The sequence below is a fragment of the Podarcis muralis genome, chromosome 5, assembly GCF_964188315.1.
Source record: "Podarcis muralis chromosome 5, rPodMur119.hap1.1, whole genome shotgun sequence".
NCBI classification, from domain to species: Eukaryota; Metazoa; Chordata; class Lepidosauria; order Squamata; family Lacertidae; genus Podarcis; species Podarcis muralis.
Window position 1 is genome coordinate 95512281 of NC_135659.1, and position 23231 is coordinate 95535511.

The 23231-nt window shown below is 45.9% G+C and overlaps 1 protein-coding gene across 1 annotated transcript in view; it reads right to left on the minus strand.

The window, feature by feature from the left end:
- Positions 1-22769, minus strand: part of PRPF6 (pre-mRNA processing factor 6) — a 34490-nt gene extending 11721 nt beyond the window's left edge. The window contains exons 1-14 of the mRNA XM_028735466.2: positions 22465-22769; positions 19749-19917; positions 19458-19576; positions 19178-19256; positions 18660-18836; positions 16947-17102; positions 16107-16201; positions 14867-15023; positions 11870-12032; positions 6257-6375; positions 4724-4942; positions 3501-3623; positions 2550-2671; positions 1158-1296 (exon numbers count right to left, since the gene is read on the minus strand). Of these exons, the coding sequence (XP_028591299.1) occupies positions 1158-1296; positions 2550-2671; positions 3501-3623; positions 4724-4942; positions 6257-6375; positions 11870-12032; positions 14867-15023; positions 16107-16201; positions 16947-17102; positions 18660-18836; positions 19178-19256; positions 19458-19576; positions 19749-19917; positions 22465-22685 (2058 nt within the window). The 5' untranslated portion in view covers positions 22686-22769. The remainder of the gene's footprint in view (positions 1-1157; positions 1297-2549; positions 2672-3500; positions 3624-4723; positions 4943-6256; positions 6376-11869; positions 12033-14866; positions 15024-16106; positions 16202-16946; positions 17103-18659; positions 18837-19177; positions 19257-19457; positions 19577-19748; positions 19918-22464) is intronic.
- Positions 22770-23231: the final 462 nt, after the last annotated feature.

Here is a 23231-nt window from a genome sequence, read left to right on the forward strand (position 1 = left end):
CTGACCATTAGGTCCAGTCGTGACCAACTCTGGGGTTGTGGCGCTCATCTCGCTTTACAGGCCAAGGGAGCTGGTGTTTCTCCGCAGACAGCTTCTGGGTCATGTGGCCAGCATGACTAAGCCGCTTCTGGCAAACCAGAGAAGCACACAGAAATGCCGTTTACCTTCCCGCCGGAGCGGTAGCTATTTATCTACTTGCACTTTGACGTGCTTTGGAACTGCTAAGTTGGCAGGAGCAGGGACCAAGCAACAGGAGCTCACCCCATTGTGGGGATTCAAACCGCCAACCTTCTGATCGGCAAGTCCTAGGCTCTGTGGTTTAACCCACAGCACCACCCGCGTGGGCAGATGCAATTTCTAATAGCGCAAACAAGTACATAGAGATGTACAGGCAGCACTGGTGCAGGCCTGAAAACAGCCACTTGCTTGGGGTGAGCAAGAATCTCCTCAAAGTGATCAAGCACAGATGCTTGTGTAAAACGGAGAAGAAATTAAAGTTCTCCCATGTCCTGCGTGACAGGCCCAACCCTCAAAAAATGGTGCTGACCTTTTGGCAAGGCTACCTTCATCCCTGTAATGTTGCAGGAAATGCTAAAACATGGTGGCACTCTGCATGCGGAACTGACTCCCCAGAGGCCCACCTGCTGCCAACACAATAATCTGTTAGGTATCAAGCATTTTTCATTCCCCCAGAGCTTTTAATGCATTTTTTATTTTTTGTATCTTTATCTCATTTTTCTAAACCACTCTGCATGCTCCACTGAAGGGTGATATATAAATCTTTAAAATTCAACTGTTTCTTGCAAAAAGCAGTCACTGAGAAAGGCTGCTCAGGGCTGAAGCACTTGCGATAAAGATTAAGCAATATGCTTAATCTTTTATCCAAGTTTCCAAGAGACTTAGTGAAAAGACCAAAATATTGGGTAAAGAAAAGTCAGGGTATTACAGCCAACATTTTATTCAAATATGAAGGGCACATAGTGGATTATCTGGATTCTGGTGATTAAGAAATTTCAGCTATAGGATCCCGCTGCATTTCGTTGTCATGGGACAAAACACAACCCCTCAACGCAGAGAGCGCTTCTTGCTTGTAGCATCACGTCTTGTTCCCATGATAATGGACACAGCGAAGGCCGCGCAAAGAGATGCACACTCACCTGGAAAGCCAAAGCCAGGATACTCCTGGCGGCAGGGACGTCTCCAGCAAGCCATTTCGATTTGGCTCCCATAAGCCAGAGGACTTCGGCTTTGGGGCAGTGAGCCACGGCCCTCTGCAGGAGAGCCTCCAAGGATTCCCTGCAGGGATGAAAGAGAGCACCAGTGACCCAGAACGCTGAGCTCCGCGTATTGTCAGCCAGTATTAGCCATTGCTACCGTCACAAGAGCCCACAGCCATAACCTTTCCTCACTTATTTCATCAAGGAGGTTGTAGGAAATGCTGTACCATGACACAAACCGCTGCCCACTTAAAACTACAAAATCAGCTTATGGAAAACACTCTCCAATGTGGTTTATTACATAAGTGGAGAAGGTGAGTAATAAGAAGCAGAGCAAGGATAGCTGGCATTTTCCAGAAGACACTGCCAATAAGCGTCTTTCAAGCCATCTACTTTACATATTACGGATCACAGTAACCAATACTTCTTTAAAAAATGAATCTGTCAGGTGGCAAGAGTGGCTGCTCACGAGTAACCAGGCAGGACTCCGACCTGTCTTTTACAGGTTTTATTTAGGCGCAAACTACCGTATTTTTCACTCTATAAGACGCACCAGACCACAAGGCGCACCTAGTTTTTGGAGGAGGAAAACAAGGGGGGGAAAATATTCTGAATCTCAGAAGCCAGAACAGCAAGAGGGATCGCTGCGCAGTGAAAGCAGCAATCCCTCTTGCTGTTCTGGCTTCTGGGATAACTGCGCAGCCTGCATTCGCTCCATAAGACGCACACACATTTCCCCTTACTTTTTAGGAGGGAAAAAGTGAGTCTTATAGAGCAAAAAATACAGTATTTACAGTGCAGAACCCCAAAGTTCATGTCTGCCTCAATCGCTAGCAGAATCCGGGAGTGCCCGTTTCCTGGACCTCCTCCAGCATAAAAGCCTCGTTACACCCAGCCTTTTCCTTCCCTCTTTGCGCTTTAGACTTCTGCGCCGGGTGGGCGACGGAGGGGGCGCGCTTCCCTCCTGGCTGGCTTTGCCAGAAGTGGTGCTGAGGCTCCCACCAGCATCCTCTGGTCCTTTCACCTCTTCCCCACTGGAGGTGGGGTTTTCCTCATCACCGGAAGAGGAACTGCTTCGCAAGATTTTTGGAGGCTCCCTGTAACACAACTGCCCCTCTGTTTCCCGCCCCTGTTCTGATGGCAGTTCCCTGACAAATCCTACGAGAAGGATCATGGAAGGACATTTCAGCGATCTTCTTCCTTAAATGGGGTAGGCCTATCTACAAAAGGGGTTTCCCCTCCCAAGATGCAACAGGTGAAAGCAAACACACACCCTGCAAAAGTCACCATCATGATGAACTGGGATCAAGCAGGACCACGAATGTGACGTACCTGGTTCCATGATTCTTTTCGAAATAGGCTGCTCGCAACCACACACTTTTCTTGCTGGGGAAGACTTGTAAGGCGTAGGCATAGATTGCCCGGGCGCACTCAAGCGCATTGTGAGCGACGCACTGTGGGAACATGAGAACACAAAACTATTGGGGCTTCTGCGACAAAGAGCAAAGTTGGTCAACGTTTATGTATCTGTCTTTTCATGACTTTTGTGTGTACATACTCAACGAAAGGGATTTCTGTGTATTAGTTTCTCTGTCAACCAGATGATTCTAGAGTGGTAAAGAGGGTTGATTTCCCCCACCTTGTATGCATGTGTGTGGATTCTGGTCCAGTTTAATAATTCAGAGTGATCATGGATCACTCTGATCAGGCTGAACATTGTCCAGGATAACTGCCCCAGACTAAGAAGAAGTATCGTGATTTGCCCTAAAATTGGGTGCAACAGCCACAATGCAAAACCCACGAGAAAGGAGTGAGAATGTAGCAAATCTCCTCTTTACAAGGACGTCACGGAGGGGCATGTAGTCACATCTCAAGTTGCTTTTTTGGAATCCAGACACTTGGAATTGGTTGTGATGAGGCACAGTTGATGCTGTGCTCAAAATAGGTTTGTGTGTGAGAGAGTATGCATAACAAAAGAGCCCTCTAGGTTAAGAAATGAGAAACGCTTCTTAAACATATTCGCACCAGGTTACGCAGTCAAGTTCCACAAAATACAGCTGTGCACCAGAGCTTCTGCACACATCAGAATACCAATGGAATCAGTTTTTATTAGCTAGCACCATGGCCTTCGGGGAGGCTCAGAAATAAAGTTACCTCCAGCCACCGATCCTAGAAAGTTGACACCACTCACCTCTCTAGATTCACTATCCTTACCCATCAGTACCACACATTATGCAGCTGATCCAGGGTTAGCAAACTTTTGCACTTGGGATCTGAACTTACACTGTCGGCATCTTCCATCCAGGTGTGCTTCCGGTCCTCTTCCTCAATCCCGATCCCAATCACGGCTCTCATGATTGCCTGGCACGTCGCCACGCTCCCGGCTTTATCACACTCCTCTGCATCCTAGAAGCAACATCACTACAATTCATGCCAGGCACGGGAAATTCGGGGCTCGACAGTGAAGCAACAGCCAGTTTTTATAGTATTGTATGTTGAAAAGTTTACCTTCCCGCCGGAGTGGTACCTATTTATCTACTTGCACTTTGACATGCTAAACAGCGTTTCCATGTACTGCTCTGGTTTCGCCAGAAGTGGCTTAGTCATGCTGGCCACATGACCCAGGAAACTCTCTGCAGACAAACGCCGGCTCCCTCAGCCAGTAAAGCGAGATGAGCACCACAACCCCAGAGTCATTTGCGAATGGACTTACCGTACCATAGATTCCGGCGTATTAGGTGACTGGGCGTATTAGACGACCCCCCAAATTGGCAGCTGCAATTTGGGGGTTTGTCTTATAAGCCCAGTTGCCTAATACGCTGGGCAGCTCCGCGCCGGGAGAAAGCCGCCCGGAGCGAAGCAGAGCCCGCCGCCCTTGCTGCTGCTTCCGAAGCAGCAGTGGGCGGGCTCCGCACCTGGCGGCTCTCTCCAGGTGCAGAGCGGAGCAGCAGCAGCAGGGTAGGGGACAGATAGCCAGTGTATAAGACGACCCTTGACTTTTTAACCTCTTTTCCGGGGTTTAAAAGTCGTCTTATATACCAGAATTTATGGTAATTGTCAGGGGTCCTTTACCTTTACGTTGAAAAGTTTGAATAAAAAATATTTTAAAATAAAGAAGTCCTGCTGTATTCGGTGGAGCTTCCTCCCAGGTTAAGTGTAGATAGGATTACAGCCTCTTTTTAAAAAAACAAAAACAAAATCTACCTCTCCTCTTCCATAGCGCTCCCTGTATCTCACCACAGTTACTCCTGGTAAACATCTGGGATTTCTCCTGCCTTTTCCCACTCTATCCATCTTTGGCAGATGCCAGTCTGGAATACCTTAAGGGCCGACACATTTATTCCTGTCTGAGCTTCACAGACAAAATGGGAGACACTCAGACCCATGGTGAGATCTTCTGAATGCCCCTCAAGCTATACCCATAGCATCCACCTTGAGCACATCTTACGGTGAAAAACAAGGTCATTCTTAAATAGGGTTTCCATAGAGACAATCCAAAGCAGTACCTGAATCCACTGCTCCCGGTTTATTTCCACCCCGTTGGCCCTCAAGGAGGTGATGGCTCGGTCAATGATCTTCTCCACCATCTGAGTGTTCCCGTTGGCCTCCTCAAGTTTGGCAGCTGTGATCCAGATGTGCCTGTCCGTCGGAATGTTCTCGCGGGCCTTGTTCAAGACTTTGCGGGCGTTCTCATACGTCTCCAGCCTCGCTAGGGCAAGCCACAGCTGTATTGCAAGGGCAAAAAGGGTTGTCATTAAGGCAACAGAACTTATCACCATGCAGATGTAACAGCAGTTGATTCTCCAATGTCTGTTCTTTCTCTCCCCTTTTTTAAAAATAAAAAATGGATTACAAGAATAGCCAAAAGTGAAATAAAAAATGGAATTTATAAAAACAGCAAGAAAAAGTCCAAAAATTATTCATGCCCCAGCTAACTAGTCTTATCTCCAGCAAAATCTCACATAACATCTCAAGGATAGGAAGGGAAATATAAAAACCCATCGAACACTCAACTACCAGAACGAACACAAAGGAGACTAATTTGGTGTTTTGCTACATTCCACTGCCATAACCAATGCTTGCTAAGCAGCTTCAAACCCTGGTTGGAGTTACTGTGAGTAACCCTGGTGCTGGCGCGATACTTAACCAGAGCCAAGGCCTGCAGGGGAATTTGCACTAGAAAAGGAAAACACAGGAGGAAGCACAAGCAAAACCAGAGCCTGCTCCACCACTCTTATGGCATGGTTAAGAGATTGCCTGTATTAAGTCTGCAATAGCACAATAAGCGTTTGAAAATGAAGATCTGTTTTAGAAGTTCAGATTTACAGATGACTGCTCATTTAACTTTTTGCAAGAGGATTGTATGACTGAAGCACATTCAGGGGGGGGGGGAGCTGCAGCAATAAAACTACTAGCACATCTGCAAAGCTAAGCAGGGTCTGGTATGGTTTCGATTCGGATGGGGGGAACCGCGTGTTAACATTCCTGAATTGCAGGGGGTTAGACTAGCAGGCCCTCCTTCCAACTCTATAATTCTATGATTCTGTTATTCCTCCTCCCCCTGCTCCCCTACGCCTGCCCAGTAGGTTGCCTTTTACATTTGAAATGAGATCCATACAGATGAGAAATCGCTAGGATTACATTTATGTTATTAGAGGCTTCAACTGGACTTTAATGATGCAGCATAGCACAGCATAGCATTATTTGAGAGTGGTAAAATAGGATGGGATAATTTTGATGGGAGTGATTTAAATTTGCAGTGGTAGCAAAAAAGAACTCTTCCCAGTAGCCATGGAAGTTGATCTCCCATCTCAGATGAATTTGAGAGATGGGGGGGGAACCTATCCTTTGTACTTCCCACTGCTAAACAGGGGAGTGGCAAGTAACAAACAAACCCCAGTTCATTTTCATTTGGGGGCCACTGTCTTCCCCGCCCTCAAATTCCACAGTTGTCATCTGAGATTTTTCATCCCAGTCTTATTACAGGACCACCCAGAGCACAGCCTGAAGTGGTGAATGGGAGGGATTTGCCAGCTTACTTCCACGCTGGTGGGGCAGCATTCCACAGCTCGGCTGAGCATTATCCTGGCATCCTCAGGCTCTTCCAGCTCCACAGCTGCTTTCCACAAGCGGACAGAGTTCGGAACATGCTCCAGTGCTAGAAAATAGTAAAAGGGAAACAAAAGATCAGTTAGGTCGAAGGAGTCGTATCCAGAGTAGGCTGATGACCTGGAAACAATCACTAAAGCATTGCTTGCAGATTCACCACAAGGGGCAAAGCCTCTGTAGAGTGCAGGTGAACTGCCAGTGATGACTGACAAAACTGTCAGTGGCAGACTAGATTTGGGAAGTGGGAATATGCTGTCCTAAAAAAAGGGTGACTTGCCTTAACGGAGAGGAAACATTATTTAGCTTCTATTTATTCTGTACCTTTGATGTTTTCTAAAATTCCATCTCCAGCTTTCTTACATTTAGACAGCAAAGTTATTATAGCATCAAATAGTGCAAGAGGCAGATTTGAATGACAGCTTAACTGTTAACCTTAGCAAGCATAATCTGAGGCTTCTTTTTTTTTGCAAAAACCTCAAATCTTAACCTAATAATTCTGCAGAGGCTTCCTCTGTGACCAAATGAATACTTAAATCTCTTGTCTCCCTTACTTTTCTTTTTGGCCTTAACATCCTGCTTGAGGAAGAAGTTCTGTACAACTTGAAACGCTCAACAGCACATTGTGAATTTGGGCTGGTTCTAATAAAAGGCATTATTTTTTCCCCCTCTCACTTCCTGTTTGGAACATTTCTCTAAATGGACCCACACAACTAGCTGCTTTGCTTTTCAAAATAGTTGCGGGCAGTTTTAAAGGACACTCTTCCAAAAAGCAATCAATACCGTGCCCCTAAAACAGATTGTTTTGGAAAAGTTTTCTTAAAATGCTAAGGCCTGGCTTTAATAAAGAAAAAGCTGCTGAGCCCAAGGATGATTTTCTTCAGCAACCCAGGGCAGTCTCTCCCTCTGTTTATGAAAAGAGACCCTAAAAAGGCAGTTTTAACCAAGCGCCTTTTCAGCAGACCTGCAGAACAGTGTTAGAAACTAAGATATGAAAGCTAAGAGCTAAATGGCACCTTAAACCTAGGTTATGGGCGCAACAACAGAATATCTAGGCACACTTTTTATAAAAAGAATACAAAGCTGAAAATGAATGAACTGCAGCTAAAGTATTACGTTCATTTTTCACAGGGAGTAGTCCTTCCCCTGCCCACCCCCTCTATAAACATTTTTAGGTGGGTCTCTTCTCCAGTCTTCAGAAAGTAGCTGGAAGTGGGGAAGCAGAAAAAGGTCTTCCTTTCCTTCCACTCTGCAGTTTTAATCTGAAATCTTAGGCGCAGCACTGCATCCAGAGCTCAGAAACTGCTTGTGCTATTGAAATTCCCTGTTGCAAAAGGCGCCTAGAACAATGGGAGTTTCAAACACTACTGCAGAACCTCATGTCCAAGGTGGCAACAGAAAGAGTCCTCTTTCTTCCCGCATGTGGATAACCTAGAAAACTGAATGCAACGATTTTATGGGCAAAATCCCAATCTGCCTGAACAGAGTTTCCACCCTTTTGCTTGCCTAGGTGAATGTGCTATCATATCCAGGGAGCAGGATAAACAGCAATGCTTCCCTCCACCCTTGGAGCTTCTGGTGGGGTGGGGGAGAAGAGGAAGAAAACCGTCCCCAGAATTCCCTGGCGATCCCCGCTCACCACCACTCAGCTCCTAAGGCTGGGAAGAAGGCTGGCGGGAGTGATTTGGCTGTTGCATCGTCATGATGTCCTGGGCACCTTAACTATAAAACAATCAAACCAAAACACTCCTTCCCACCAATTGCTGCTGAGGACTTCAGCTGTGAAGGCAGAACCAGGTCTTGGCAACCAAAGCCAGACAAAAAAATCACCAGACCTTGGGACTAAAACTTTCACCTTCCACAAATCTGTATCTTCTTCATGGAAAATGATATACTATGTGTAACAACATAGTACACATTTTAGTGTGCACCGTGATGTTTAGCAGCGCATACAAACACATGGGACAACCGTGACTTCTCTTGCCCAAGAAACAGAACTCATTGAAGCAAGCTGAGGCAGGGAAACTTTCAAAACGAAGATGTCTCATCACACTTCTTTACATTGCGGTCACTAACTCATGTCACTACAGCCCCATGAGACACCGGATGCAACTTTGACTGCAGAGGCATGGGTGCATTAATTACACTAATGGTGGCGATGGATGCATTGTTAATTATGCATGTGGGGGAAGGATGGCCCACAACTTGGATTATTACCTATTAATTGCCCAACCCTTCCTCAAAAGAATTTCAGGGTGGCATAAATAGGACGGTTATCGTATCAACCACCCTGTGAGATAGTTATGGGCAAAGGAAAAGCACCGAGTGAGCTTACTGGCTGAACAAGTACTTGGATCAAGGTGTCTTTAGTTTAAGCCAATACTAATTCAGCAAATTAGATGTCCGATCCTTAGAATCCAAAAACCCTCTTTTCCCAGGAAGGAAAGACAACCAGAAGCTGGGAAGAAAGGCTGGTTAACTAGGGGAATTTGACTCTGCAGAGCCTCAGGGTGAGACAATATGGAAAGATCAAGTCCAGCTGGTCAGACCAGCAAACAGGCCTAATGTAGCAGCTTCTATAGGACTCAAGAGGTATTCTGGTCACCAGTTCAAAGAGCTATTGCAAGCTCAAGTCCTTACACTGGACATGCCACTTGCCCCATCCTTGTCTGGGAGGCAGCCAGTTAGATCAGAAAGGTGGAACACAATCCTCTGTGCTGAACTCATTTCTGTAGCACCCAGGTTAAAAACATCACATGAGAACCACACACCACTTCCAACCCAGTCAGTTACCACGTGCACCAAGTGTGTACTCTCAAAATGTGTTCCAACTTTGTGCACTCTGCCCCTTCCAGATCATCTGGTTACACAGGGATTGAAGGTGGGTGGGGGGAAAGCTGAGCACAATTCAGAGCTAGATCATTTGCTGCTTAACCTTAAAGTAAGACCATTAAAAGAAGAAGAAAATGGGGTATCTTTCATTTTCCTTATAACTGGAGTGTGGTGATATTCTCCCTTTAAGACTAGCATGCGGGTTGTGTGGGAATTTGTTAGAAATGCTAGAATAATGAGCTTAAACACAGCTGTCTCTCATTAAGGCCTCAACGCCAGTATCGAACTGTAATCACAGACACATGATGGGAGCAGGTGCTGATTTATTTGGGCGGAAAGGGTGAAGGCCCATAGTCAGCGTTCCCTTAAAACCGGGATTGGAGTGAGCATAAGCAGTTCTCTGATCATGGAAGGTCAGCGCCTGTTCAGACCTTAGAAGGCATTTTGCCTCAGCCTACTAAGATTTATATGTAAGTGTCAGCTAGCTAGATAATATAGTTTTGTTATTTTTTAGCCTCTGAGCAGTCTTAATTTGTGTAATTGTTTGAAGCTTTTCCTTTTTACAAACTTTGGCTTTTAATAAAGTTTCTTGTACAGTGGTACCTCAGGTTACATACGCTTCAGGTTACAGACTCTCCTAACCCGGAAATAGTACCTCAGGTTAAGAACTTTGCTTCAGGATGAGAACAGAAATCGTGCTCCGGTGGTGCGGCAGCAGCAGGAGGCCCCATTAGCTAAAGTGGTGCTTCAGGTTAAGAACAGTTTCAGGTTAAGAACGGACCTCCGGAACGAATTAAGTACTTAACCTGAGGTACCACTGTAAGCCTTTACGCAAATTGGTCTTGCTTGGGTTTCTGAACCTTCCGATCTTGACTACGCTTTTCGAAGTGGGTCATTCATCACAACTGGTCTTTCACACATGTGGCAGAAAAAGCCAGGTGAAGAAACAGAAGAGCTGCAAGAGACCGGTGCCTTGATGCACTAAGAAACAAAACCTTCTCAAAACATTGAGCTGGTGCTGGCTCTTTAATTACACCCACAGCAGCCCGCAAGAGATAATGATTGCATCTTCCTCAGGCTCTGAGGCAGCAGAGGACGCTTCCTGGAAATTTACTGCAACAACATTCTGACTAGTTGGATGTTCGCCGTCCTTCATCATGTTTATAGTCGCAGCAGGGGGTTTTCTCCAAGCACTTCTCTAAATGCTGGATGACAGGCCCTGATGTTCTGAAACACTACCCAGCAGGAACCGGCATGTTCTTGCAGCGAGAGGATTCAATTCCCACACATCAGGAAGAACGCCTCACATACTGTGGCTTTATCACATATGCCCAGCTAACACAAAATGAATACCCGATCCAGAGTCCACCCTTTCTACTCTCACCTGCCATCAAGACACAAAGCACCCACTTTTGAGTAACTCATCGCACGGCTAGGCTGACATTTACATGGCCTAACCAGATGGCCTTTCAGCCACAGGTGAGCACTCCACATGGAGACGGGGTGCCAGTTTTGGGGATAAAAGACCTATATAAGCAGGTCCAGCCCATGTGGCTAAGTCACTTCTAATTTCTCCAAGCCACTGAAGAGCAACTTACAGAATACGGAAAAGCAGCTTCAAGCAGAAATGTTAGCATTACATAAAAACTCTGTTAACTCCTGAGAACAGTGGAAGCCTAAGGTTCAGCACAATATTTAGAGGGAGTAAAATACAACTTGAGATTCCCCTCCCTCCACTGCCTTTGGGGTGAAAAGTAAGAAATTACTAGTGTCCTATGTAAATACGTACTTACGTAGTCCAACATTTTCTGGTAGAAAATAGGAGTGTACAAGTTAACTAATTACAAAAGTTTTAAAAGTTTGGTCTTTGTATATTCTCCTTTCAAGTGCCTATCTATAACCAGAGGGCTACACGTTCACCCACTATAGTTGCTTCCAGCAAGCTCAGCGCAGCAGAAGCAAACTCATGCCTTCCAAGCTCCAAGGGGCAGGTGGCACCTTTGGCTTTGGATACGGGCTGTGCCAAGTAGCAGAGATTAGACACCCCACAACCACTATCATCCTACCACCCTGAAGGGACAAAGATGCTATTGAACCAGGACTATCTGTGGATCCCCAGCTGCAATCATGACAGCTTTTTTTTTTAAAGACACTGCGTGTCTATCTTGTTCAAGGGGCCATCTAGGTTGTGCATTATGACTGCCTGTTTCCATCCCTTACTTCCTAGGGGCCTTCTATCAAACCACCGAGACAAAAAAGAGCCAGCAGATGAAAGCACAACGAATCAGGAGAGTCACCTGGCATCAGGTGAGCTACCTCAGAGATGGAATTCAAAAGGTACCACAACCAAAAAGGTCCTCTTCCTACTTGGCACCCAATATACTTCTGAAGAATGGAGCAAACAGAGGAGAGCCTCCAGTTAATGATCTTGGTGACTTGAGCAGAGTTGTGTGGGGTAAAAACAGTCTAACAAGGACCCAGGGCATAAGTTTTAAAAAGGCAAATACTTTTCCGTCCAACACTTTTTGAGGTGAGCTTGGAAACAGGCCAGGAGTCGAGGCATGTGTTTCAATACAGGCGAGATGGAGTCCCCTTGCTCAGTCCTAGTTAATAGCCCAGCAGCTGCACCCTGAACTAAACGTAATTTCCAAACTTGTCTTCAAAGGGAGCACCCTGCAGCACTTCAAAGGCAGCGCTCTCTCTCTCTCTCTCACCTTTCCGAAGGACACGCTTCTTTGCTCGGATGTCTGTCTCCAGCTCTGCTGCTCTGATGTAAATCCGGACTGACTGTGGAAGGTGGCGAACGGCCTGGGCCACCACAGCCTTAGCAGTATCCCCCGGCTGCAAGCGGGCAGCTTCCAACCAGACGTCTTCACTCTGTGGAAACCAGGAGAAAGAGACACTGGATTGCAATTTAAGCAACGGATGGAGGAGGTTAGGCTCAAGGTGGGCCTCCAGGCCTGTACCTGGCCTGCGTAACCCTTCCTATGCCTTCACCCCAAGTCACACTCTTCACTGGCCCTGCTCCGCACCACCCTGGAGTCTTTTGTCTGGCTGGAACGTGTCATTTACTTGCAATAATGCCTCTTGCTTCTTGCCATTTCTCCAAACTAAGAAGTCCCAAATGTGGCAGGCTTTCTACATAGGGGAGTTGCTTTATCCCCTTGAACATTTCACCAGCCCTGTCCTGAACCTTTTCAAACTGTACTCCACATGTGGTCGCACCACAGACTTGCATGATAGGCATTACGATATTGGTGCATATATTTTTATGCTTTCCCAAAATATTTATTTATTTAAAGTGATTTTCTTCCCACTCTTCAGATGAAGAAGAAAAAAGCCTTCCAAAGCAGCTTACAGCAATCACTAAAAATTTGGTCCCTGCCTAAAGGCTTACAATCTAGAAGTCAGGACACAAAAGGCATGGGGTTGTGCAGGGAGGAGGAAAAAAGCAAACACGGGCGTTTGTTCTTGTCAGAAGCCAGAGGCCTGTGTGTGCTGGCTCTGACCAATGGAATGAATCCGGAACTCTTTGAAAAACTAGATTCTGGAAGCAGGATGGAATTATACAGTTAAATATGTACTGGCATAATTCATTCAGGTGGCAGTATTCTAGACTCCCCGATCATAACATTCTGTATTGGCAGTTTTATTTTCAATTCCTTTTCCAATTATCCCTAGCATGGATTTGCCCTTTCCACTGCCATCGCACATTGGGTCCACATCTTCATAAAACTAAGTCAGTCCACTTTCTCCATGATTTGCAGAGTTCTCTTTCATGCCCTCCTTCTCCTGTCATGAACCAAGGACAAGGAATATATGGCCCTCTATATATTGCTGGACTCCCAGCTCCCATCAGCCCCAAGCAGCATGGTCGGTGGTCAGGGATGATGGGACCTGGCGCTCCAACATCATCTGGAAGGCTACAGCTTCCCTAACCCTGCCATAATCCGAATAGCCCCAAACACATTTTGCCTTGGTCATCCTTGGTAGCAGAGCCAGTGGCACAAAGGTGGAGGAAAGCAGAAAGTAAAGATGTGTCAAGCAGAGCAAAATATTTAATAAGCAGAAAGGAGAATGAGGGCCCAGAAAGCAGGATGGGGAACCTCAAATCACAATGCTTAAGCTGTTTGCCTAATCACCACTGACATTTCCCCAGAGCATGTAAAAGCAGCTGTAAGGAAGAGCCGCAACGCTCCTTCTCCCAAAGGGATTAAAAATAATGATAATTGCACCAGATCAGAAGAATCTTTATTTGCATCAGCCACGAGCCATAGCAATAAAATAAAATGTACTGAAGATAGAGGTAAAAACTTAACTATACAAAAAACATTTTGGAGGTTTACATCAATAATCAAATAATAGATCTTATTCTAATTGCCCCTGCTAAAATGTTGGCAGTTTTTGCTGTCACCTGGTTATCTTGATTTGCTAGAAGGACACAGTAGCAATGGTTGAGCGACCCGACATGGACAATAATAGAGGAATAATAACACTCCTCAAATCTTTATATGAAGAGTGCAAGCCAGAAGCACATGAGCCACTGACTCAGAACTGCCAATCTCCACATGGACATAACCGATTTTCCAACGGAATTTTTTTGAAAACGACCCTCAAGTACAGCCGAAGGCAGTATATTCAATCTTGCTGAAGTGAAAGTGCGTCTGTATTTTGGAACTGTTAAATTTTGCAAATAGGGTGCCAACATGTCAAAATGACTAGGTGGAAAATAATTTCCTTACCGTGGCCAAATTGTTCTGTTGCTCAGTATGACATAGGCACTGCCTAATTAAATTATTTGCTTTACTGAAGCCCTGTGTTAATAACTGTTGTGGTGATAAACCAGAAAATTAAAGCTTTTGGTTGACAATTTTAGTCCAAGCGCTCTCATAACAATCTTGCAGTACTAAGGGCAGTAGACCAGCAAATGGAAAACTTCAATGGAGCAAACTCGCCTGGGAGCTCCCTAGTGCCTCCAATCCTGGTGGGGTTCACTGGCAATGTCAATCAGCTGACAGGGGCTGTTGGTAAGCTCCCATTGCCAAGAAAGAACTGGGAGCACACTTCAAGCTCCCCATTCTGCCTCTACAGTTGTGTTTTAACCTAGGTAAAAAAAGGGTAAAGGACTCCTGGACTCTTAAGTCCAGTCAAAGGCGACTCTGGGGTTGTGGCGCTCATCTCGCTTTCAGGCCAAGGGAACTGGCATTTGTCCACAGACAGCTTTCTGGGTCATGTGACCAGCATGACTAAGCCGCTTTTGGTGCAACAGAGCACCGTGATGGAAGCCAGAGCGCATGGAAACGCTGTCTACCTTCCCACCACAGCAGTACCTATTTATCTACTTGCACCGGTGTGTTTTCGAACTGCTAGATTGACAGAGCAACGGGAGCTCACTCCATCGCGGGGATTCGAACCACCAACCTTCCGATCAGCAAGCCCAAGAGACTCAGTGGTTTAGGCCAAAGTGCCACCCGCGTCCCCCTATCTTTACCTATGCCATGTCCAATATCACATATGACATCAGGTGTGGGGCTGGGGGGGGGGGTTGTAGCTTGGGGTATACAGCCTCATGGGCCAAATTAGGCCTATAGCGTGAAGGGTTCCCATCACCGTCTTAAGTCACAGTGATCAAGAGAATTTATTTTGTGTGCAAAGTGACAAGAAACCAGCGCAGGTACTTAAGGAGGAGTCCTGGAAAATGAAATGCTCACCTTGGGACACATTTCTGTCCCTTTCATGATAAGGTTCCGTGCTACCTGCAGTTTTCCGGTCACCTCTTCCAAGCGCGCAGAAGCAATCCAGGCTGGCGGGTGGTGAGGGTTTGTCTCCCGCACAGACTTCAGAAGCAAACGTGCTTTCTTGATGTCACTGGAAAGGGGAGAAAATGAACCGAGAATAACTTGGCATGCTTCTACGTCACACCAATTCACCAACACTACAGACTTCTCCTGGGTAATAAATGTCATCGTAGGGCAAAGGTATAAAAGTAAATGGTGAGGACAGAACAGGGCCCACGGTTTGTGGGGAAGGCTACAGGAATGAAGCAAAGGAACAAAGGAAGCGAGCTAGCAAGCAGTCTGGAAGATGGTGGAATGGATAGGAGATTTTTTAAAAATTGCCTGCGAGAACAAAGACAAGGGACTAGAGGAGCAAGAGGCATGGGTGTGGATTGAAGCAAACTAAGGGAGTGGTATATGTTCACATGTACAGTGGACGCTTGGGTTGCAAACGTGATCCGTGTGGGAGGCGCGTTCGCAACCCGCGTGGGTCACAATTCAGCACTTCTGCACATGCACAAAATGTGATTTAGCGCTTCTGCACATGTGCAAGCGCTGAAACCCGAAAGTAACCCGTTCCGGTACTTCCGGGTTTGGTGCAGTGCGCAACCCGAAATCATGCAACCTGAAGCGTCTGTAACCTGAGGTATGACTGTATTATTATGTGGCTGATTTGCCAATCTGTAATAGTAAAGATGCTCTCTTGGAGACAAACCAGGTAGAGGCAACTTGAGTGTGTGCAAGCAGGGTCTGCCTATGCGCTGGCACCAACTTCTGGGAAACCTGCACATCCCACTTTAGTCAACTCTGCCCCATTAAGCAATGGTCCAACAGGACCTATGGGACACACAGTCCTTTGCATCCCTGCTTCTGGAAACAGGATGGGGGGTTGACGTTCTGTCTGGTACCTCCCACCTTAGTGGTTTCTGCATTGTGTGTCACAAACAAAGGCTGGACCCTGAACCATGTGCAGATCACTCAAAGCAAAGGGGCCTTCTTGCACCAAGGGTGGGAACCTATGGCCCTCCCAATGTTCCTGGGATACAGGTTCCATCATTCCTGATCGTTAGCTATGCTGTCTGGGGCAGATGAGAGCTGGAGGGCCACAGGCTCACCAACCCAGCTCTCGTGACAAGAAAATCTAATAGCCAAATCAGTGCACCCGCTGACTTACTTGATATCTCCACCGTGTGTGGGAATCATAGAATTCAAATCGGTGAGGTAGCCCTTGGGATCCACCACCGTTTGGCCACTCACAGAGTCAGACACCTGGAGATGTAAAACCAATGATTAATCAAGTGTTTGATCGCCATCATCATTTTATTTGTATGGTGTCTTTCCATAGTTAAAACCATGCTCAGGGCGGCTTACAACATGACAAGATTTACACAATCACAAACATAACAAAAACCATAAACAAATAAAAAGCGTCAAAAAGCACACAACCAAACTGAAACAATTTCTGCATAAATTATAATAAGATCTAAAAACAAAGGTGCAAAAATTAGTATCATTAACAACAACAAAAACCCAAACAAAACACTCTAGACAATAAAACAGCCCAAGAGGTTTTTCAACAGCTGTTGTAGCTGGAGTCAATCAAGGCCCTGCCCTCCCAAGCCAGGTAGGGAAAAGGCCAGCAAGGCAGGGAGCAGGTCTTCCAGGATCCACTGCCAAGATGGTCTCTGGCCTCTTCAGCAGGCCCAGCTTTTGTAGCCAGCGTCATTAAAGTTTATCACTCAAGCCTCACTAACATGCACCACAACCAGACTTAAAAGAAACTCAGAAAATAAGATCACTTTGTTGTGCAGAATTGGGAAACCCCCCCCCACACACACACTCTTTGTTCCAACAACCCTATATTTGGGGTTGGGGTTGGGGAGAATAACCCTGAAAAATAACCTCAATGGCAAGCACTCACTTTTCTGGATGCCAAAGCTGACAGTTCTAAGGCCCAATTTCGTTCGTCAGGTTCAATAAGCAACAAAAATCCGCTTTGTTCCTTGATGCTTACCTGGCTGAGTCGCATGTCCATCAAGGTGTTCCTAGCTTGTCCAATCTTCCTCATGTCCAGCTCACCTGTCCCAGGAGTCATCAGCCCAGGTGTCATTCCTCCCGGATAAGGTGTGTTTAAGCCCCCAGGAAAGGGAGTATTCAGACCACCAAATTGCTGTTTTTTAAAAAAGGAAGGGGCAAACCAAATAATTTAAAGTCTCTAGTGCAAAAAGAACACCCAAGTCTCCACCATAATCTTAGCCATCAGTTTTAGTGGGAGGGGAGGGGACTCCGATCGTTGTGGTAAGTGGGTTGTGTACAGGATTATATACTGCCACGGCTCACTACAAAATGATGGTCACCAAGGGGAATGGAAAACTTTGCTGTCACTGTACTACTGCCTCCATGATCAGGGCTTTAGTTTTCTCCTTAAGAGTGAATAGCAGCTAGTCACTTGTACTAGAGAAAGTAAAGAAGGACACCAGAACATATCACTAGGGTGAAAGCTAAAACATGACAGAATGTTGGAAACTGGCTTTTACACAAACATATTTTGCTGCACTAGCAGAAACTAGTCAATTAGCTACATATTAAAGATAATTTGACTGAATGCTTAGCTAACTTTCTAAGCTTATCCTTATATTTCAGACAGGAAGTTGGAACCATGATATCCACTTAGAAGCAACGCAGATTCCACACAAAGCCTTCCCACAATCACTCAAGGTGGCTCATTGCTATTTATGGAATGTAATTTATAGAATGTAATAAAAACTCACCATAAGACACATCTAGAAAAGCAGAAACAAACAATATGGTAAAACTATCCAGGATACGTTCCTACCTCCACACTAGCAAATAGCCTTTCGAAACAGATGAGCAGTATGAAAACAGAGGAACACTGATGAACCTCTTGGGAAAGATCATTCCACAGAACTGGGCCAACAATATGAGGATTTTTTTTTCATTCAGGGGAGCATACAAATAAACAATCCCCCACCTGAAATCCGAAAAGGTAGGCCTGCAAAAGCTGCAGCACATGATCCTTCTGATCATACTGAGGATTTGAAGGGAACTGGCTCTCCTCCCTTCATAGGTTGCCCAAACCCAGACAGTGCCCAGATTAAAATGTTGGGTTCACAGGGGAAGATGGAAATAAGAATTCAATGCAAATAATGTCCCTGACCTGCAGCAGCCAATTCCTTTCCATTCCCATCCGCAGAGGAATGTTCACAGGTGTTAACTCCAAAGTTGCTCTGACAATTTTTATGCAGTCTGGTGTGACTTTAACGATTACACAAATAATGAGCCATATGATGGAAGAGTATCCACAGTTTACAGCACAGTCTGCTGTGCATGAAGCACATATTTTATTTTTTTCCCTTCCCCCTCCCTATAAATTCTAATTGTTATTGAGACAAAATGGATTTTACTTAAGGTCACCAATCTAAACAATAAAACATTACTATACATTATTTCCTATCTGTAATAACTTTGGTATAAACACCTTGTCGCAACTTTGTTAATATACTCGAAAATGTTTGTCCGAGTGGCTATTGTTGTTTTATCTTTTATTTTAATTTTATGTAATTGTTGCATGTCATGTGCTCTAACGTAAACGAAGACAGATCTCAATGCAACCAAGTTAAACAGTTCAAAGATGAAAATGAACAAAAGCTATGTTACAAAAGAAACCTCTCTCAGGTGGACCTGTATCCCTCCCCCGCTTTCTCACCGTTTGCCGGGGATCCACGGATGTGTGATTCTCGCCTGACTGCAAGTGCTTTGCAAAGAAACTGTCAGGAACAGGAGTCAGTTTCTCATAACGTGGATTCCTTTGGCGTTTGTTCCTTGCATCACCAACTTCAGGGATACTAAGCCACTCTTCCTCAGTGACCTCAGCTAGTTTTCTCTACAAAAAATGCAGACAACACAATCACAGTGCCATAGTTGAAATCAGTGTGTCACTGAAATACAGAGTTTTGATTTCCCCCTCTTTTTCATCCACAACTTCTTAAAAGTTATTCCAGGTGTGTGAATGAAGAACAGACACTCCAAGCGGTCTGGAGAGTCAGTACTTGAATCTAGGTCTCCCAAGCTGAAATCCTATGTTATTCACTGGTCCTCTTTGATTTAATAACTGATATCCAACACACACTACACGAACATTTTTCTGACTCCCTTCCTCCCCAACATAATTTTCTGATTTCACCTTTGGAGAAAACACACAGACACACATTTTTCTCTCCTTACTTTCAGATCTGAGAACTGCTGCTGAATTTTTGGCCGTTCCATTCGGTACTTTTCAATCTCTTCTTTCTCACGCTGTTCTCTAAAAAATAAAAAAGCACAGGAGTCAACCATGCAGGCACCCATTCCTATTTCTAAAAGGGAGATAGCAAGTACTTTTAATACTTCAGGACCCCAAGTTCAGGCCAAACATATAACCAGAGAAGCAACAGGCAAGGTTCCAGTGCAGAGGCCCCAGATACAACCAGCATTTATCTCAGTGCTGAAAAAAATCGCCTCCTACCTTCTCTCTTTTCTCCTTTCATCCATCCTTTTATCCAAAGCAGCGTAAATCGCATCAGCTTCCTCATCATCTTTTTCATAAGGTCCACTGGAGAACAGACTTCCAGCATATCCATTGAACTGCGAATGACAAAAAGGTAGAACCCCGTTATCCACTAAGCACACCCCACAGAACTACAGCCAGTAAGAGTAGACAGGCTAAAGGGGGGGGGGAATAGTCTGAGTACAATGTAGCTTTATGTGTACATTGCCATTAATGTCCGTCAAGACAGGAAGGCCAAAGACACATCACCTCATCATAATTGGTGTCGTTCAGATCTTCATCGTCGTCATCCGCAGCCTGGTTTTTCTTCATCTGGTCCCCAACGGTCCTCTTCCCTGGCGGAGCATGGCGGTCATCCACAGGGTCATTTGCATCCCGAGCAGGGCCAATGTCCGAGCGGGTAGTGAAACCTGTAGCACTATAGATGGAAGAAAGCAGCCAGTTCAGTATGAGGGAATTCGGACAAGGGACTGGGCACCAGTCCCGCAAATTCAGAAACCCTGCTCCAAGTCCTACCTAAACCCAGGCTTGCCAATAACCCCTCAACTGTAGCAAGGGAGAATGGTCCCTGGATGCTCAGGAAGCAAAACAACTGCAAAATTTAAAAGCTAATCTTTACTTTCCAATGTTACCAGTGTGCCTCAAATTATATATATATATATATATTTGCAGGTTTTGGTGTCCTCGGGTGTCTTCCCGTGTAAAAGTTGGGGTGTCTGGGCGACGTTTCGACGAGGTCTCACTCGTCATCTTCAGGCTGGTGCTTTCGGCTTCTTGTTACTGGAACAGAGCAGGATCTCAGTGTTTGAGTTCCTATAAATACTGTTGAGGAGGTGTGGTGTATAGCCTCCAATGTTCTGGGCCGAGAGGAAGTTCCCAGGCTAGTGTGCCTTTTCTTCTTTTGTTCCTTAATTGCTTGAGGGATATCTTGAGTGATTTCTTGAGTGATATCCTGAGTACCACTTAGGTGGGTCATTAGGTGTGGATTAGTTGCTAAAGCCTTTGTGTCTTGACCTCTTGAACTTTGTGAAGAGTTTTTCTGAGATATATATATTTGTTAGAACTTTTATCAACTTTTTGTCACACTAGGACATCTTTCAAGTGCGTACATATACTGAATATAAAATACTGAAGCAGGTCTTCAGTGAGTGTCTAAATCTGCACAATACTGGCACTCACAGAATCACTGCAGAGTTGGAAGGGACCCCCGAGGGCCATCTAGTCCAACCCCCTGCTAATTGTTAATTTGGGGTTTTCATCAGCTGTACACCATGATCATCACAATCATAACAATTGCATGTCATGAGTCTATCTCATACATTAGTTTCACCTTTTAAGTTGAATTACTGAAATAAATGAACTTTTCCACAATATTCTAATTTTTCGAGTTTCACCTGTATACTGGCATACCTCTGAATGCCAATTGCGGGGAACCACAAGTAGGGAGAGCACTGTAGTGCTCAAACCCGGCTTCCCATGGGCAACTGAAGCAGCTTTAAGTGCCTAGACTAAGTTTGTTTTTGTAAAACCAAAAATGTGTCTGAGACTGAAAATATCCCAAGAAATCTGCTGACTTTTGCTGCTGTGGTGCTTTTCGTTGCAACCAATGTTAACATGTCAGGATAAAAAAAATAAATAGATATCCAATATGGATTTTCAAACAAAAACTTATCCAGGGAAGCAGACCTGAGTCACCGTCCTCTGACACAAAGCACATGGCTTTGTTTTTGAACATTTTCCTGCACTGGGGCACAATGGAGTTGGCTGAGTCAGTGTTAAAATAAACTTCCTAGGATGCAAGGGGTATCCGAGCTTTGTGGGGAAAAGAGACACAACACCCTTCTCCCAAAAGCAGGGTTATAAACGCAAAAAAGTAAAATATACATAAATAAACTTTCCAAGAAACGAAAGGCAAATACAGTAGTAGTACAGTGGTACCTTGCAAGACGAATGCCTCGCAAGACGGAAAACTCGCTAGACGAAAGGGTTTTCCGTTTTTTGAGCTGCTTCGCAAGACGATTTTCCCTATGGGCTTGCTTCGCAAGATGAAAACGTCTTGCAAGTTTGTTTCCTTTTTCTTAACACCGTTAATACAGTTGCGACTTGACTTCGAGGAGCAACTCATAGCACGCGGTGTGGTAGCCTTTTTTGAGGTTTTTAAAGACTTTGGTGATTTTTGAAGCTTTTCCAAAACTTTCCCGACACCATGCTTCGCAAGACGAAAAATATCTCAAGACGACAAAACTCGCGGAATGAATTAATTTCGTCTTGCGAGGCACCACTGTAGTAGTAGTAGTAGTAGTAAGACAGTAATAATAAAGCCATAGGCTGAGTTTTTTATTATTATTTATTAAATTTGTATACTGCCCTTCATCCACAGATCTCAGGGCAGTTCACAGCATGTTTTCATTATTTCCTTATCTTTCCTAACTTGCAGATTTTTAAAAATGGGGGGGAAATAGTACTATTCAGGGAAAGGTGGCGTTTCCTATCACAGAATCACAGAGTTGGAAGGGACCCCTGAGGGTCATCTAGTACAGCCCCCTGAAATGCAGGAAGGCAAAAAGAACTCTGCACATGCTCTAGGCGTCGGGCCCTTGAAACCTTTTAAAGGCCACACATACACACAGACTCGCCTTGCTCTGAGGAGGAAATCACCCTGCCTATGGGTACAATCTGAAAGCAAAAAGGAACTCTGCACATGCTCTAGGCGTCGGGCCCTTTTAAAGGCCCCACGCAAACACACGCGCCACTCTGCGTATGGTCAGAGGCACCCTCCACGCGCAGCGTGGGCACCTCAGAGCCGAGCAAAGAAACACTGCAAGGGCGGCGAGGGAAAGGCCTGACCCGAGGAGGGCCCACGCGAGGAGGCCTCGAGGAGGCAGCCGGGCCTCGGCCCACCCGCCGCCGCCCCCACTTCCCGGGGCCGCTGCCCAACTCCAGCGCCCGGCCTCGGCCCACTCACCCTCGGCCCAGGCCCGGCACGTAGCCCAGCGGCGCGGGCATCCCCAAGAAGGGCTTCTTCTTCCTGTTCATGGTGCCCGTCAGAGAAGCCGTCAGGCCCGAAGCGCTGCCGCCGCCGCCACCGCCACCCCCGGAGCCCGCCGCGCTGGAGCCCGCCGGAGCCGAGGCCCCGGAGGCCGACGAGGAGGCCGACGAAGACGAAGAAGCGGCCGCGGCAGCCATGATGGCGGCTGAGGAGAAGACGCGGCGGGAGGCGAGCGAGAAGAGGGCGGCGAGGAGGCCGGGCCTAGCCGGGCCTGCTCCGCCTCCCTCGCGGAGGGGCGGCCTCAGGTAGGCGGGCTCGCGGCTGCTTCTCCTCAGGCGGCGGGAGCCTCGCTGGGCCTCGGTCGCGTCGGGGGGACTCTGAGGGCGGCAAGGGAGGGAGGCGGCGCCGCGCGGAGAGGGAAGGAAGCCGGGGAGGGAAACAGGGCGGCGGCGCTGTTTTTTATTACTTAATTCATCGTCATTATTATTATTATTATTATTATTATTATTATTAGCTTTATTTTGTACGCTGCTTTCCCACACACCCGGAAAGTTACCGCGCTTGAAGCAGCAGCGGAAAGGCGCACTTTTGCTGTCAATGGCGATGGTTGGCATATTTCTATTTTCTTGTTTTGCTTATTTTTGTAATATTCATACTGACATATCCCTGTTGGTCGATATTGATAGTTCCCTTATATTGGGGTTGGTGTTAATTGATATTTTAATGTTTGGCGCCTGCACATT